The 16,208-nt window shown below is 41.3% G+C and overlaps 1 protein-coding gene across 4 annotated transcripts in view; it reads right to left on the bottom strand.

Moving 5' to 3' along the window:
- Nucleotides 1–358: 358 nt before the first annotated feature.
- Nucleotides 359–16,208, bottom strand: part of PPP1R36 (protein phosphatase 1 regulatory subunit 36) — a 31,216-nt gene continuing 15,366 nt past the window's right edge. For 2 of the 4 annotated variants that reach the window (XM_027572746.2, XM_027572748.2), the window contains 7 exons: nt 14,410–14,508; nt 10,338–10,472; nt 4,995–5,021; nt 2,343–2,385; nt 1,850–2,028; nt 1,573–1,764; nt 359–1,002 (listed from right to left, as the gene is read on the bottom strand). In XM_027572746.2, the coding sequence (XP_027428547.1) occupies nt 789–1,002; nt 1,573–1,764; nt 1,850–2,028; nt 2,343–2,385; nt 4,995–5,021; nt 10,338–10,472; nt 14,410–14,508 (889 nt within the window). In that variant the 3' untranslated portion in view covers nt 359–788. The remainder of the gene's footprint in view (nt 1,003–1,572; nt 1,765–1,849; nt 2,029–2,342; nt 2,386–4,994; nt 5,022–10,337; nt 10,473–14,409; nt 14,509–16,208) is intronic. The other 2 variants (XM_027572747.2, XM_027572745.2) reach the window with 2 other exon arrangements.

Below are 16,208 nucleotides of genomic sequence, written 5' to 3' on the forward strand. Positions count from 1 at the left end.
TTCCTCTCACTGGAAGTCCCCCTTTAGTGCCAACCGATCCCCCCCAAAGCCAAATTCAAGTCCAAATGCTCCTGGTCCCCCTAGAAGTGATTGCTCTTCTGCTCTGTCCTCTTAGGGCCTTGGTTTTTACCTCTTTTATGGCTTCTAACACATTCAATATTGTCTTGTGAGCAGGTGTGTATTTTGTTTATCTTCTCTACTACCCACATCTGAGGATATGATGGTCTCTGTCCTGATGAACCCTTTTCCCTACATAACCCAGCACATGGCTTTGGATGGACCAGAGGCTTAATACATGTTTGTCGTTGAATGGGTAAATGAAAGAATGAATGAAACATATATGTTAAAAGGCTTTTAAATGAATCATATATACTTTATATCTCAATGCCAATAATAACATAGCCATAGAAAAACATTTCATTTTAAAAACATTTTAATTTCCCTTTTTATAAAATTTAGTTTTCAAAAGTCCCAAATATACTCTCTCATACAGTAAAAATGAACTTAGGAACAAATACACAGGATGTTTCTTCACTAGTCCATTGAACACTGGTTAAATGTCCTAATATATTACTCTGAATAGTCACAGAGAAGCCAAGGAAGTAAATAAATAACAGAGCAAACTAGTAAATACAGGAAAATGAGTTTTTCAAAAGCTTTCTGGGATTCTTTAATTGTCTACTGTTGAACTTTTAACAAAATAATTTGAATTTAAAAGTTTAATAATAATAAATATTAGTCCTATATAAAGTGATTAAGTCAAAGTAGTTTACTTCAAATACAGAGACTTAATTACAGAAATGGAATGTACCCGATTGTTTAGGGAATGTTGTTTGAGAGGACAGTGTTTTCATGACTAAGTTCAGTGTATCCTGGATCTTCATGTTATTTCTTTCTATCAGGGAAGAATGTCTCCCATCCGGTTTCGTGTTTTCTTCTGGTTCAAGGGGGAGAAGTGTATGGGGGTTGAACAGACACCGAGGCTCCCCCAAGATGCCAACTCTGTGAAAAGAATTACTGGTATAGCTGAAGCAGTAAGGCCAAAGAAGAAGGTGTATGGTTCTGGCTGTGCGTGCGTGTGTGTGTATGTGTGTGTACACACCAAAGCTGCGCGCGCGCGCACACACACACACACACACACACACACACACCTATATATATATTTTTTTTTCTTTTTAAGTTTTCCCTGTTTCCATGAACCCCCATTGTGGTCTTACGTGTGGGCCCAAAAACTCAGCCCACAGTAAGATTTTGTAACTGGCCTTCCCACATTTCCCAGAGGTAGTTCTTCTAATGGAGAAACTTCAGCCTTATAAAGTTGGCTACTCCCTCCTCCAAATTAGAACTATTTGAAGTCTAGCATAACTTTCTAGCAGTGTTTTCTAGTCTGGCCAGGTGTACCAAGAGATGCTTGGGAAAGGAAACAGGTGGAGCGGAGGGGGGTGGGTAAGAAGGCAGCTTTCATCTTTGTTCAACTTTCTGGACAAGGCATGGTGTCTGAGCCCCTGCGCCTCCTGGTCCAACCTAGGAGATGACCCGAGGCTCTCCTTTCTCTCTCCTTGGGCCACTTACGTTGGCATGGGCACAGAGCCCAGACTGTCCATGTGCTCTTGCCTCGGGGCTGGGAGTCTGATGCCTCCTTGATGATTCTTTTTCTCAAAGACATTCTGAGCTTTTTCTCTGAGAGACGGCAGCAGAGTAGACATGACTGGAGAGCGCATGTTGATGGCTTTTTTAATCGCTGGGCGTTTTGCCATCATTCTCCTGGGGTAGGGAGGGGTGACATTTAGGTTACATCATCCTGTTTTCTAGAAATATCCCTGAGCTTTGGAAAGTCAAAAGGTCATACCTGAATTGTACAAAAGTCATGTGTTTCTTTCCCCCCCCTGATTCTTCATCCTCACGCTTCCTCCGAGGAATGTTGAACATATTGGTACGAAAGAGCCTCCCTATTTCTTCCTCAATCTCTGTGAAGTGTTGACGTCGGAAGACAATCCAAGCTACATATGTACAGAAAGTATAAAAGGACTACGACAGAAAACAGACAAGAATCACGACCCACGGCTATGATAGTAAAAACTCCCACCTGTCTATATAACGCTGCTAATCAGACGCAAACCCAGATGACCCCATTTCTCCACATTCCTGAAAAGCTGTGGAAAATTACACACGTACTCACATTTGCAGGAGGAAAATGAGACCAAAAATTTAAGATATGGCATACAGCTTGTTAGCAACCTTTTAAGAAAAGATATTCACTAAAAATAAGTACCTAACAAATGGCTATTGGTTACTGGTATACTTCATGTTTCATTCAAAAGAGAAAAGCCCCAAAGACTCACCTCAAAGAATTTCCAGTCTTTCTGTGTATCTGATATTTTCTCCCTGCAATATAACAAATCACAACTACAGGTTGAGAGGGAAGTTCAATCTTTCAGTGATGTAGGTAAGCCCCTATCTTCAAAGGCCTCTTGGCAGGATCATTACCTGTGGCCCCAAGGCTATTTATTTATTTTTTTAAGATTTTTTATTTTTTATTAGAGAGAGAGAGTACAAGCAGGGGGAGCGGCAGGTAGAGGGAGAGGGAGAAGCAGGCTACCTGCTCGGCAGGGAGCCTGATGTGGGGCTCCATCCCAGGACCCTGGAATCATGACCTGGGCCGAAGGCAGCCACTTAACCGACTGAGCCACCCAGGCACCCCGGCCCCAAGGCTATTTAGCTACGTAAATGCTGTCAAAAGGCATTGATGAGTCCCGGTATCTTTTTCTTCAACTTCTCAGGTTATCCAGATCAAAACCCCTACTAGAGTGTTTGGTCAAAAGTTAATCAATATAAATTCAGGATACACAAGCCAGCAGGAAATGTATTCTTATGAATGTTTTTGGTGATGTGAGGGTTGGGGAGAAAGGGGAGTGGAAAGGTGGTAAAGAGGTAACATGGGGTGTTAGTAGGTAGGGAAATAGGAAACTAAGGGGAAGTCTACAATGGAGAAAAAGACAAAGAATAAACATCTTAAAAATCTTAGAAAGATTAAAAAAAATCTTTAAATAAAATCTGCAGTTCACTGGAGACAGCAGTGTGCTCTTCCTTCTAGATGTGGTATATACACTGAGCCTTGTCTCTTAAAGGCAGGCATCTGCTCAGGAGTCCTTGCAACACAAATTCAGTGTTAAGGATACTGTACCGGCATGGGCACACTTACTGAACTTGGCCCCCCTCCCCAACACATGCCATTCTAGTTCTGATTCCCAGCCTTAGGAGAGCAGCCATGGCCTGCGGAGGACTTGAGAACTGATGGAGAGGGCTATGCACCTGCAATCACTTGATCACTCAAGGGGGCCAAGGCTAGACCCAGGCACTCCAAGGCTGACCCTGGATGTGCTTCTGGTTTTGCTTGGGACTTCCTCTGAATAACAGACTCCCAGGATTGGCCCTTGTTATCAGGCTTTCAAGAACCATCCTGAACTCCAGTGGTCTGGGGAAGATGAACCAAACCCCTCAGGGACTTCATGATCTGTGTAGGCCCAAATTAGCCCTCCATTTGGGGGGAACACGGAAGCACTGGTTCAGCTTTTACTGGGGTGGATCCCTCCCTTCCTGCAGCCTCTTCATTCATACACTGGTTTCCTCGTGTGCAAGTCTTCAACAAGGAAGTAAGGCAATCATTACAGTGCATATTTACTAAGTATGGACCCTGTGCCAAGTATGCTAAGCCCTTTACATGACCATATTTAGTCCTCATAAGATCTCTACGATGTAGTCAGCATTATTATTCCCACTTTACAGCTGAGGAGACTGAAGTTCAAAGACATGTAATTAGGGACAGAGTCTGTACTAAAACTTGGGCCTGTCAGATCTCCACATCTGTCCCTGCAACCAGAACGCTAGGGAAACAAGCTTTTCCTTTAGATTAGTTTGCAGATGGAAAACATTAAATTACAGGCCCAGCAGAAACTTTCAGGACAAGGCTCTGTTGTCCTTCTGTGCCACCTGCAGCCTCCACCTGACCAGAGTGCTTATGTGGCATTTCCCCTCTTCCATGGCCTCTACCAGCTGACACCAGACACCATGCAGACCTGCCAAGCTGAAGCAAAAACCAACCAAACTCGGTATCTGGAATACCAAGTCAGCCTGCCTTCTGGGAGAAGATTTAGACCAGCACTTAGGGTTATACAACTCAAACCAGAGGTTTAATACAACTCAAACCAGCACCATCTTAGTGAGGTTTTGAAATGACAGGGTGCACAGGAAACACACACTTTCTCCTCTCCTCTCTTTTCTTTCTTTCTCTTTTTAAAGACTTTATTTATTTATTTGAGAGAGAGAGAATGAGTGGTGGGGAGGGACAGAAGGAGAGAGAGAGAGCAGCAGACTCCCTGCTGAGCAGGAAGCCCATGTGGGGCTGGATCCCGGGACACGGAGACCACGACCTGAGGGGAAGGCAGACACTCAACCCACTGACCACCCAGACGCCCCCGCCTCTTTTCTTTTCTTATCTCTTTTTTTTTTTTAGAGAGAGAGAGTGCATGTGCACACTCCCAAGTGGGCATGAGGAGGGGTGGGGAGAGGGAGAGGGAAAGAGACAATATTAAGCAGGTTCCACGCCCAGTGCAGAGCCCCATGTGGGGCTCTGTCTGATGACCCTGAGATCATAACCTGAGCTGAAATCAAGAGTCGGATGCTAAACTGACTGAGCCACCCAGGTGTCCCTCTCTTTTTTTTTTTAAGTTCTATTTTTATTTAAGTAATCTCTACACCTAACATGGGACTTCAACTCATGACCCCAAGATCAAGAGTCACATGCTCTTCCACCCGAGCCAGCCAGTTGCCTCTCGTCTCTTTTTAAACATTAGAAGAGAAGGTACCATGAACCTCTTCCCCCTTCCCCTCAAGTTGCCATAAAAGGAGACTTCTTTCTCTCTTAAAGCCCAAAGCAAACTGAAGAAGCCTACCCCACAGAAATCAAGTACAGAAGGCAGTGGGTTTCTTCTTACCATTCTGATTTAGCTCTGCGTATGAACCTGAAATGAGTCAAGGAAATGGAGGCAGAGAATGAGCACGTTTGGGAACCTCCTAGTTTAAATCTGCAAATTCCTCTCTTGGTGAATTTTGGGTCATTTTTCTTCTTTTTAATTTTACCTTATAATTTTTGTATTAAGTACATAATTATAAACTGACTATAAATTTAAAGATTCACTGAGCATCAATAACAAATTTAAACACTCCAAATTCAAATAGACTTTATAATAGCAAAATCCAATGGAAATATAATGTGAGCCACAAATGTAATTTTTGAATAAAATTTCTGGTGGCCACAGTAAAAAGAAACAGGTGAAATTAATTTTAATAATATACTTATTGTATCCAAACCCTGAAATATTATCATTTTAATATGTAGCCAACATTTTAGAATGATTAATGAGATATTTTGTTCATTTTTAAACTTGTTTGTATAGTGTATATTTTACATCTATATACATCTATAGTGTATATTTTACATCCATTTAAATATGGACCAGCTGCATTCCAAGTGCTCAATAGCCACATGTAGCAAGTGGCTACCATGCTAGTCAGCAAAAATGCTGTACATTTCACCTGTGAGGGCAAACTCCAAAGAAAAGGGGGAAAGCCAGCCTGGTGGTAAACCCAGAGATTTTCAGTGACCTATTATGAAGCTTTCTTCTTTTTTTTTTTTTTAAAGATTTTATTTATTTTTGACAGAGAGAGAGAGTACAAGCAGGGGAAGCAGCAGGCAGAGGGAAAGGGAGAAGCAGGCTTCTGCGGAGCAGGGAGCCCAATGCGATATGGGGCTCAATCCCAGGACCCTGGGATCATGACCTGAGCTGAAGGCAGACGCTTAACTGTCTGAGCCACCCAGGTGCCCCTGTTATGATGCTTTCTTATTCCTTCTTGCTACATTAGACTCTTAGCTCTAAAACAAAATGAGGAAAGTATATCATATTTTTAGTCATTTCTGGAAAAAAAAAAAGCCAGGCCCAAGGGGTCCTGAGGCCCTAGAGAAAAAAAGTTTGCTCCCACTTACCCCCTGCTGCTTTGGATGGAAATCAGGTTTAAATGGAGGTCAAGGCCTACTCTGCACAAAGGAACAGAATATCAAAGGAATGCGTTTGTGGGAGGGGAAAGAGGCCTTATTGACCGTGACTAGAAGGGTGGGGGTGGGGAATGGGGCTTAAGGATGATTTATAAAACTGAGTTTCAAAGAGACCCCTTTCTCTGTATGCTCATCCCTATGCCAGGGTCTCTGGTCACCCATCAGGCGACAGCTTGCACTGAGAGCAAAGGAGGAGGGTAGAAATCCTAGGATAGAGGCGGGGGTGGAGCCCGAATTGGCCCGAAGAATAGATCTAATTCTATAGCATGTGCCATGAAGAGGTTTCCTTATCTATCCTGGAAAACACGGAGATCTTTTACTGAACACGTTCATCAAAATCGTGCCAAAGCTTTTGCGATATCAGGATTTTACAGATGTATTTAGAATAGAAAAGCATGTCCTCCTACTTTTCGAGAAACATGAAAGCACTAAATTAACTGTCCCCAAATTGCTGGTTCTTCTGAAATCTCTAATTTAACTCCAGAGACAAATAGCTTAAGGTGGTCCTAGTCCAATATTAAGTGTGCATATATTAGAAAAGTCAGAAAATACATGAGAATGTTCTCATGGGAATATTAACTTATTCACATTGGAAGTGAAAGAACGATATATTAAAATCAGGTAATCACTCCTAACTGGCAAAAAAACTGTCCTCACCTTCTAGATAAAAATAGCCAAAAGAACAATATAAACTCCATTCTAGGACATAATCAACGCCCATGGCCAATTAACAACGTTTATTGGCAAAAAACATGCTGTAATCTATTTTCCTTGATATCCTTTGTTCAGCTCTATGACCCGTATGGAATTTGCTATGTGAGTGGTGGGTGGTGAGCTCTAAACTGATTCTTTTCCAAACTGCTATCCAATAGGCAGGAGAAAAGCAGGTGATGTTGCATATAATGACAAAAAGACCAGCACCTCCTGGAGATGAGCCAGTACTAAACTGAGGCAATCCTTATCTTTCAAACACAATGAGTTCTTTAAAAGTTTGTAAAAATTACATCGTAATAAAAATGTACTGTTAAAAGCATAATAATGTAAGTGTACGTTCTATATCCAGAGAACTAAAAGATATAATAAAATCTTTAGTTATAATTACTCATAGTTTGGGTTTTTTAAATCTCAAAATTAGTCCGCCCTGCACATGCGCTTTTATTTTTAATGTTTTTAAAGATTTATTTATTTGAGAGAGGGAGAGAGAGCGTGCGCGCGCATGAGTGGAAGGGAGGCACAGAGGGAGAGGGAGAGAATCTCAAGCAGACTCCCCGCTGAGCCTGAGGCATTAAATCCCACAAACCCTGAGATCATGACCTGAGCCAAAATCAAGAGTCCGAAGCTTAACCAGTGGGGCCACACGCCAGCCACCCCTGCACCTGTGCTTTTAAAGATTAAACATTAAGGAGTGCCTGGCTGGCTCAGTCAGTAGAGCATGCAACTCTTGGTCTCAGGGTTGTGAGTTCGAGCCCCACACTGGGTGTAGAGATTACTTAAAAATAAAAATCTTTAAAAATTAAACATTAGGGGCACCTGGGTGGCTCAGTCGTTAAGTGTTTGCCTTCGGCTCAGGTCATGATCCCAGGGTCCTGGGATCGAGCCCCGCATCGGGCTCCCTGATCCATGGGAAGCCTGCTTCTCCCTCTCCCACTCCCCCTGCTTGTGTTCCCTCTCTCACTGTGTCCCTCTCTGTTAAATAAATAAATAAAATCTTTTAAAAAAATTAAACATTAAATATTGCCAATATAATTATTTTTTAAGAGTAGGTGTTTTTCTGTTTTGTGTTTTTTGTTTTTGAGGTTTTTTTTTTAATAAAGATTTTATTTATTTATTTGAGAGAGAAAGAGAGAGCATGAGCAGTGGGGAGGGGAAAATGGAGAGGGAGAAGCAGGCTCCCCATTGAGCGGGGAACTCAAAACCGGACGCAGTCCCAGGACCCCAGGATCATGACCTGAGCTGAAGGCAGATGCTTAACCGACTGAGCCACCCAGGTGCCCTAGGGTAGGTTTTTTTAACCTTGTTGTGGACCTAATGTTTGTGTCCCCCTAGTCCCATCCCAAATTCATATGTTGAAGCCTTAACAACCACTATGATAACATTTGCAGGTGGGGGTAATTAGGTTCAGATGAGGTCATGAGGGTGGACCCCCCACGATGGGATTAGTGTCCTTTTAAGAACAGAAAGAGAGAGACTAGGACTTTCTCTTTCCATCATGGAGGGACCCAGTGAGAAGGCAGCTGTCTGCAAGCCAGGAAGAGGGCCCTCACCAAAACTCACAATGCCGGCCTTCTGATCTTAGACTTCTAGGCTTCAAAACTATGAGAAAATAAATTCTGCTGTTTAAGGCATTCAGTCTGTGGTAGTTTGTTATGGCAGCCCAAGCTAATACAAACCTCAAATTCTAGCTTTCTCAATTTGAAGTGACACTTAGAAGACAGAAGAAATTAGAGTAATGTTAAGTTGAGAAAAAGTAATTTTTTTAAGGGGGGGGCAAGGGCAGAGAGAGAGGGAGAGAGAATCCCAAGCAGGCTCCATGCCCAGCATGGAGCCCGACTTGGGGCTCGATCTCATGACCCTGAGATCATAACCTGAGCCGAAATCAAGGTCAGGACACTTAACTGACTAAGCCACCTAGGCACCCCTGAGAAAAAGTAATTTTAAAGTGACTGAATAGGAAACTGTGAAGCTGATGATGAACTTATATGGCTACTGAATAGCATTAGAAACAAGGTAGAAGTGTTCAAATAAAGATTTTTAACACTTTCATAATGTGTAAAAACATGAACATCAAAGGAAAGCAACAAACCAGAAAAACAAATGGCCAAGTCTTGCTATATGAAACATAAATTATACAAATACCCACTTTCTAGTTGATAAATGGTTAAAACTAGATGAGGCAGTAATTTTGATAATTAATAATAATAAATAAACAGGCAGTAAATTATTTTATAAAGAAAAGAGCACAGACCCCCCAAGTCATGAAAGATTGAAAGTCAAAGGAAAGAGCTTTAAGCTTTTTTTTTTTTTTACAACTTTAAGCTATCAAAAATATTTAACTAATAGAGCTAGGTATGTGTATTGCTGATGGTGATACAAAATGTTCTAGCCTCTCTGGAGAACAATCTGGCAATATGTAACAAGAGCTAGGGAACTACTGATGCCTTCTAGGTAAATACATTCTGGGTAATAAGCCATAAGTAAATAGCTCAAATAGACAAAAGTAATTTCCATAATGATATCTAACGCAGAAATAGCATAAAGCAGAAAAACTGAAATCACATAAGCGTGCACAGAAGGAATGGTGAGGCAAACTGGTGTATCACACAGTAGAACTATAGTTGCTATTCAAAGTGTTAGGTGAGATTCTGTAAGCAGAATAACTAAACAGAGCATATGGAAATATCTGTATTTTGAAAATGTGGGGAATGCAGAGAGAAATCATGAATTCTGTTCTTTTTCTATGAAGTTAAAAATAAGGGTTCTGGCCACAGCTTTGGTGTGGCTCTTGAGCCTGTTGTAAAACCACTCTGAGAAGGAGATTGTGGGGGGGAGTGCAATTTAAGGATCAGAGCTTTCCCTCAATGCCTCCAAACCCTCCTGTGATACGACACATTATTTTTTTAAAATATTTTGAAGTAATCTCTACACCCAATGTGGGGCTCGAACTCACAACCCAGAGATCAAGAGGTGCTTGCTGTACTGACTGAGCCAGCCAGGTGCTCCACGAGACACTTAAAATTTAATTACAGTAATATATAAACTATCATTCTAGGGCAAAGATTATCTCCACACAAATGTCATCTTATCACCCCCACCTTACTAGCTTGTCCCCACAGCTCCTGTTGCTGCACAATGAGTAGCAGAAGGGCAAGGGACACACCCAACGCCCCCTTCGACACTGGCCCATCACCAGGCCTCCTGCCCTAGGCAGCCGTGGGGCCCTGGCCCTGGAAGCAGGAAGCCTTCCGGGTTGACAGCGAGATTCGCTGAGCCAGTATATCCTGAGGGGAAAGTCTTTTAAACTTAAGCAGTGTAGATTCTGGGATCCTTCCCATACTCGGCTTTCTCAAACAAGACACCACATGTGTTTGGGGCAGAGTCTCACCTGAGTCCAACTATCCTCTACAACCAAAGTGGAAACTTTCACAAGGGCACCAAAAGTCAAATTTTCTGGATACGAATACATAAACAAGTGAAGATCTCATGAAACTGTGCAGTGTGCACTTACTTTCCGCAGCACATGTGATGCTTATCAGGCATGGCCAAGCCCAGGACGAGAATGCAGTACTTCTGGGCCAAGTACTTCTGGGCCGCTTCTAACTTACTTATAACCAATTCCATCTCTTTCTTCTCTACAAGGCCCCTGAAAAGAAAATGATCATTTGGGTTAATTTGGGCAAATGCCAATACTAATTAGCAAAAAGTCAGAAGTGTAAACTATTTTGAAAGAAATACAAGTGAATCAACACATCTCACTTACCTTTTATTCAATTTGAGCTATGGCAAAGGGAGGGCCTCCAAGCCCTTTGATAGTTATCATTGTAATCAGCATCTTGAGTTAATGGTGAATTTTCACTTTATAGATTCTTTGTAGTATGTATCCTTAATTTTACATATAGGCTGTCCTAATTTATATAGGACAGCTCAACTGACAAATGACCTACACTGGTTTCTGAGGCAGCTAGCAGCCCATTTCCCTGCTGTTTTGTTAAAAGAGCTATGGAGACTCTCTCCCTTCAGCTTCCCCTGGGTTCCTGATGTTACTACTAAATTTGAAGGCCCAATGTTCGACCTTCTCAATGCTTCCCTACTCCCAGTTCTGTGTTGGCTGAGGAAGCACGTGTGGACCACTCCTCTGGGAACTTTGGCATCAATTATAATAACCTTGCTTCCCTGCGAAAACACTGCCCCAGCTCCAATCGAATTGCAAATGAACTTTCCAAAAGACAACCTGTTCGCAGGTTACAGCGTGTCTGGAGCCAAATTTTAGAGTTTTTGCAGTACAATATAGTAGGAAACAATACTGCTAACAATACATTCCAGTGATTGCTATTGAAAAGTGAAGTGTCAGGGCACCTGGGTGGCTCAGTCGGTTAAGCAACTGCCTTCAGCTCAGGTCATGATCCCAGGGTCCTGGGATCAAGTTCCGCTTTGGGATCCCTGCTCGGCGGGAAGCCTGCTTCTCCCTCTCCCACTCCCCCTGCTTGTGTTCCCTCTCTCGCTGTCTGTCAAATAAATAAAAAAGTCTTTAAAAAAAAAAAAAGAAAAGTGAAGTGTCATTGGCTTTTTATCTGCCTTTTAACTTTCAGAAAGATTTAAACCCCATGAAATGCACTTTAAACAACAGGGACAATTCCTGCCCCTTCTGATGTTAACCACTAGAGTGACCACATGAGGATATGCTGTGGAGGAAGGGGTTTAAGGATCATAGAGCTATTTCAAAGCACAAAATGTTATCACATGCGGTGAGAAGCCTTGTGAGTCACTGGAATAAAGTAAGTTTCTGGAATAGATAAAGTGAGTTCCAACTTTAAATGCCCAAATTTCATATAACCCAAACATCTGCATCCATCTGCACCCCAAACCCCATCACTATGCCTGCCTCCCTGTCTCTTTCAGCAACCTCCACCCTCTCTTATTCCTCACCCCTGCGTTGCCAGAGCTGCCAGTAGCTAATACATCTCTTTTGCTGTTGAAGACAAAACAAGGAAAAAATGCCTTGAAACTTTTAGGCCACTGGCTCCTAAGTTTAAATATATGTAAGAATTGGGGCACCTTGTTGGCTCAGTCGTTAAGTGTCTGCCCAGGGTCCTGGGCTCGAGCCCCGCATCAGGCTCCCTGCTCGGCGGGAAGCCTGCTTCTCCCTCTCCCACTCCCTCTGCTTGTGTTCCCTCTTTCGCTGTGTCTCCCTCTGTCAAAGAAATAAAATCTTAAAAAAAAAAAATAAATATATGTAAGAATTGCCTGGGATACTCGCTAAAAGTGCAGATTCCTAATGCCACCCCCTCTCCAAGATCTTGATTCAGTAGGTCTGTGTAGAACCTGCCATTTAAAACAAGTATAATCCTTTGGGGAAAACTTGACAATAATTTCAAGTGCCATACAACTGACCATAAACTTGGGTCCAATAATCTCTCCTGAAAATTTATCCTTCTTAAAAAAAATTATCCAAAATTAAGGGGGAAATCTAATGCATGAAGATAGTCAATAATATTCAGTTATTACCTACTTGTTTATCAGGAAAACTGGCAACTCCCAAAAATATATAAAATGGAGGGGAAAAAGGAGTAGTAATGCAGGCTGTAGTAATACAGCCAAATACTGTTGAAGGACTTGACATTTATTAACTTAACATATGAGTCCCTATAGGATTTATTCCAGCACCAAAGTCCACACTCTTAACCACAGTACGTACCATACTGCCTTTTAATAGGTCAGTCAGTCCATCAACACACATTAGCTTAATAAATGACTTAATAGTCACTATAAGTAGCTTAGTAATGACTTAATAAGTCAGTCAGTCCATCAACACACATTAGCTTGACGGAAAGTTACGCCACCATTAAAAATAATTATGAAGATGTAATAACTTGAAAAATACTTGTTTTAAAAACTGCATAATTTTGCCTTTGTACAGAAGCTACAAATCCTAATTACAAATGGATAAACTGTATAAGAGGGCTCAGCTGACTGGGACAGGGTGGCGAACATGCTGCACAGAGGCTGAGAGGCTGGAGAGTTAGATGGATCTGGGCACCCATCTCAGCTCCACCACTAACTAGGCAAGTCTTCTCTGGCCAGCTCCTTAACCTCTCTGAGCCTTAGCTTCTTCATCTGTAAAATGGGGATAAGGCTTCTTCTTCCGGAATTAGGGCTTTTAATCATCTAAAACCACCACAGTGTACCTCTGTACCCCTTCCAGCTCTCCTCTCACAAGTTGTAGGCTTTCCTCCCAAGCGGCAACCTCTGCATTAAGATAATATTGATGATCTCATCTAATCTGGATGATAACTCTGTAAAGTAGATACTACTATTATCTCTGTTCTATCTCACTAGTTTGACTGAAATCAATTTTTTTCTTAAAGTTATTTAAGTCCAGATATCTCAATATAATCTATATTTATTTCTATTAATAAGTACACTAACTGACCACTGGAATCCTGAAAGTGAAACCTTCGTCTTATTATTTTAGAATCACACATAGGGGGCGCCTGGGTGGCTCAGTCGTTAAGCGTCTGCCTTTGGCTCAGGTCATGATCCCAGAGTCCTGGGATCGAGTCCTGGGATCGAGTCCTGCATCGGGCTCCCCGCTCAACGGGAAGCCTGCTTCTCCCTCTCCCACTCCCCCTGCTTGTTTGTGTTCCCTCTCTCGCTGTGTCTCTCCCTCAAATAAATAAAATCTTAAAAAAAAAACAACATTCCACAGCAACAAATTGATGACTCTAACAGCATTTCTAACAGCTGAATCATTGGATTGGTTCCACAAGTACCGGGGAGGGCAGCCTGGGCACTTGGAAAGTTCCATGGCTTGCCAAAGGTCACCAAGCCTGAGAGGCATTGTTCTGCTCTGGATTCTGAGTTCCCAGATTCTTGCCCTGTACAGCTCTAAGCCACCTCTGCCTAAAGCAGTTAAATTCTTCCTATGTAGCCTAAGAAATCTTATTTTCTTCTGTGATATGGAATATCATTTTGGTCATATCTATTAATTTTTTTAAATCTTCGTTTTTTTCATTAGATGCTTACAAAAGCCCTAGCGAGAATTTCAGAAGCATAAAAAGCATAGAACCAATATCTATATCTGCACTGTCCAATATGGTAGCCATGAAGCCACATGTGGCTATTGAGTGGTTAGTATGAATTGAGGTATATTGTTAAGTGTAATATAGATATCAGATTTCAAAGACTTACTACCAAAAAAAAAAGTATGTCATCAATAACTAATATTGACTACATATTGCAATGACATTTTTGAGTCATTGAATTAAATAAAACACATTATTAAAATTAATTTCACCTTTATCTTTTACATTTTTTTAAATAGAGCTACTGAAAAATTTTAAGTTACCTATGTGGCTCTCATTATATTTCTATTGGGCAGTGCTGGTCTATATTATCTGGAATATTTTGTTGCTAGAAAAACCATTTGAATTATTCAGTGAGCTTTAAAAACTGATGAACTCCTCCCATGTGAAATGTTTGTTTTCATATACTCCAAAAATTTAAAAATTTCCATCATCTCTACCTTAGTTTTCATACTGGCAATAATAAAATGTTAAAGTGCACTACAAAATCCTACTTACACCATATAGCTTTCGGGTTTCTTTTCCAGTGAATTTTTTTCCAAGTAATGAGATAAATAGTACAACAATGCCATGAGGAAATTGTCAAGATTTTTATTCCTAAGGGAAGAATTAAAAAAAAAAATAGAAGAAATGAATGCTAACATATTTATTTTTTCTTCAAGATTTTATTTATTTATTTATTTGAGAGAGAGAATGAGAGAGAGAGAGAGAGCATGAGAGGGGGGAGGGTCAGAGGGAGAAGCAGACTCCCCGCTGAGCAGGGAGCCCGATACGGGACTCGATCCAGGGACTCCAGGACCATGACCTGAGCCGAAGGCAGTCGCTTAACCAACTGAGCCACCCAGGCGCCCTATTTTTTTTTCAAATTTTTATTTAAATTCTAATTAGTTAACATATAGTATAAACATATTTCAAGCATAAAACTTTTCATAAGAATATGTGGGCACATGACATAAGAATAAGTAGAAATACACATTATCATGCCTATCACACAATTTACCATTTAAAATTCTACCTACTATACTATTGAAGATGTAAGAAATCTGATTTTTGTAACCAAACTTTTTAGGGGGTCACACACTAAATTACAGGTTTGCTTATCAATTAGTTTTAATTTTTAAGAAGTTTTCATTATACAAATAATATTTTCCATTGTTTAAAAAATGTACACAAATGTGTAAAGTAAAAAGTCCTCTCACTCCTTTGCTACCATCCTACTTCCAAGCGACAGCCACTGCTAAGAGTGGAATGAATGCTTCCTAAATTTTTCAAAGCATAGACAATTACATGTAAGGTCCTCCCCCACCAACGCACATACATATGCATGAATATATGCCTTAAAATTTTCTTCGGTAACAAAGAAGATAATGCATATATATACAAGTCTTTGCAACTTGCTTTTTTCACTTAGTTGCTTAGAACGGACCTCTTTCCATGATACCATGTATCAATTTTCCTCATCCTTTTAAAAGTTGTATAAAGTTTTCTATATCTCATATTTTATTTAACTAGTCCTCTATTGATGGATAGGTAGTTCTTTTAAAAATACTGTTAACATTGCTGCCATAATTATCCTTGTGGCCACGTCTCTGAGGAACTTCCTAGGAGTGAAATTGCTAGGGCATGGTGTACAGCATATTGAAGTTTCACAGTTTTGCTCTAGGAAAAGGTTGCATTGATTCACAATCCCATCTCATTTCTTTTAAAACTAGAAGCCTTTGTCTTTCTAAGTATTCTTACAAGATTTTTGCTGCTTCCTTTCTAGCAAATGCAAATTCTTACTGACATTCTTTCTTCAACTATACCTTGACAACCGGATGAAGATGAGCATTGCTGATTTTTTTTCCACAATGTTAGTAACTACCTGTCCTGGGCTGGGTTCTCTCAGAAACAGACTCTGAGACAAAGATGTGAGATTAAGTAGTTTACTTAGGAAGTGCTCACAGGAAACATGAGTAGCAGGTTGGGGAAGCGAGACAGGAAAGGGGAAGGAAGCCCACACAGCGGGTGTTAACAAGTTCATTATCCCTATGGACAAATGCAGTTCAGTCCTGTGGGGGGCTCCGGGAGACAGTGCAGAAAACTTCTCAGAGTTATCCTGACAGAGGGAAGCTGGGATATCTTTGTACCAACTCTCCCATTAGCACAAGTCTGGCTGAAGGCTGCCTCTGGGACACTGACAGTGCTCCCAGCTTGCCCTGTGGTCAGGCTGAGTGTGCTCCCGCTGTGGAATAAAGCTTCAGGTGCTTGCCACAAGCAGCCTTTGCTGAATGCTGAGGGAATGCGGGAGGGCTGCC

Source organism: Zalophus californianus, chromosome 6 (assembly GCF_009762305.2).
Source record: "Zalophus californianus isolate mZalCal1 chromosome 6, mZalCal1.pri.v2, whole genome shotgun sequence".
NCBI classification, from domain to species: Eukaryota; Metazoa; Chordata; class Mammalia; order Carnivora; family Otariidae; genus Zalophus; species Zalophus californianus.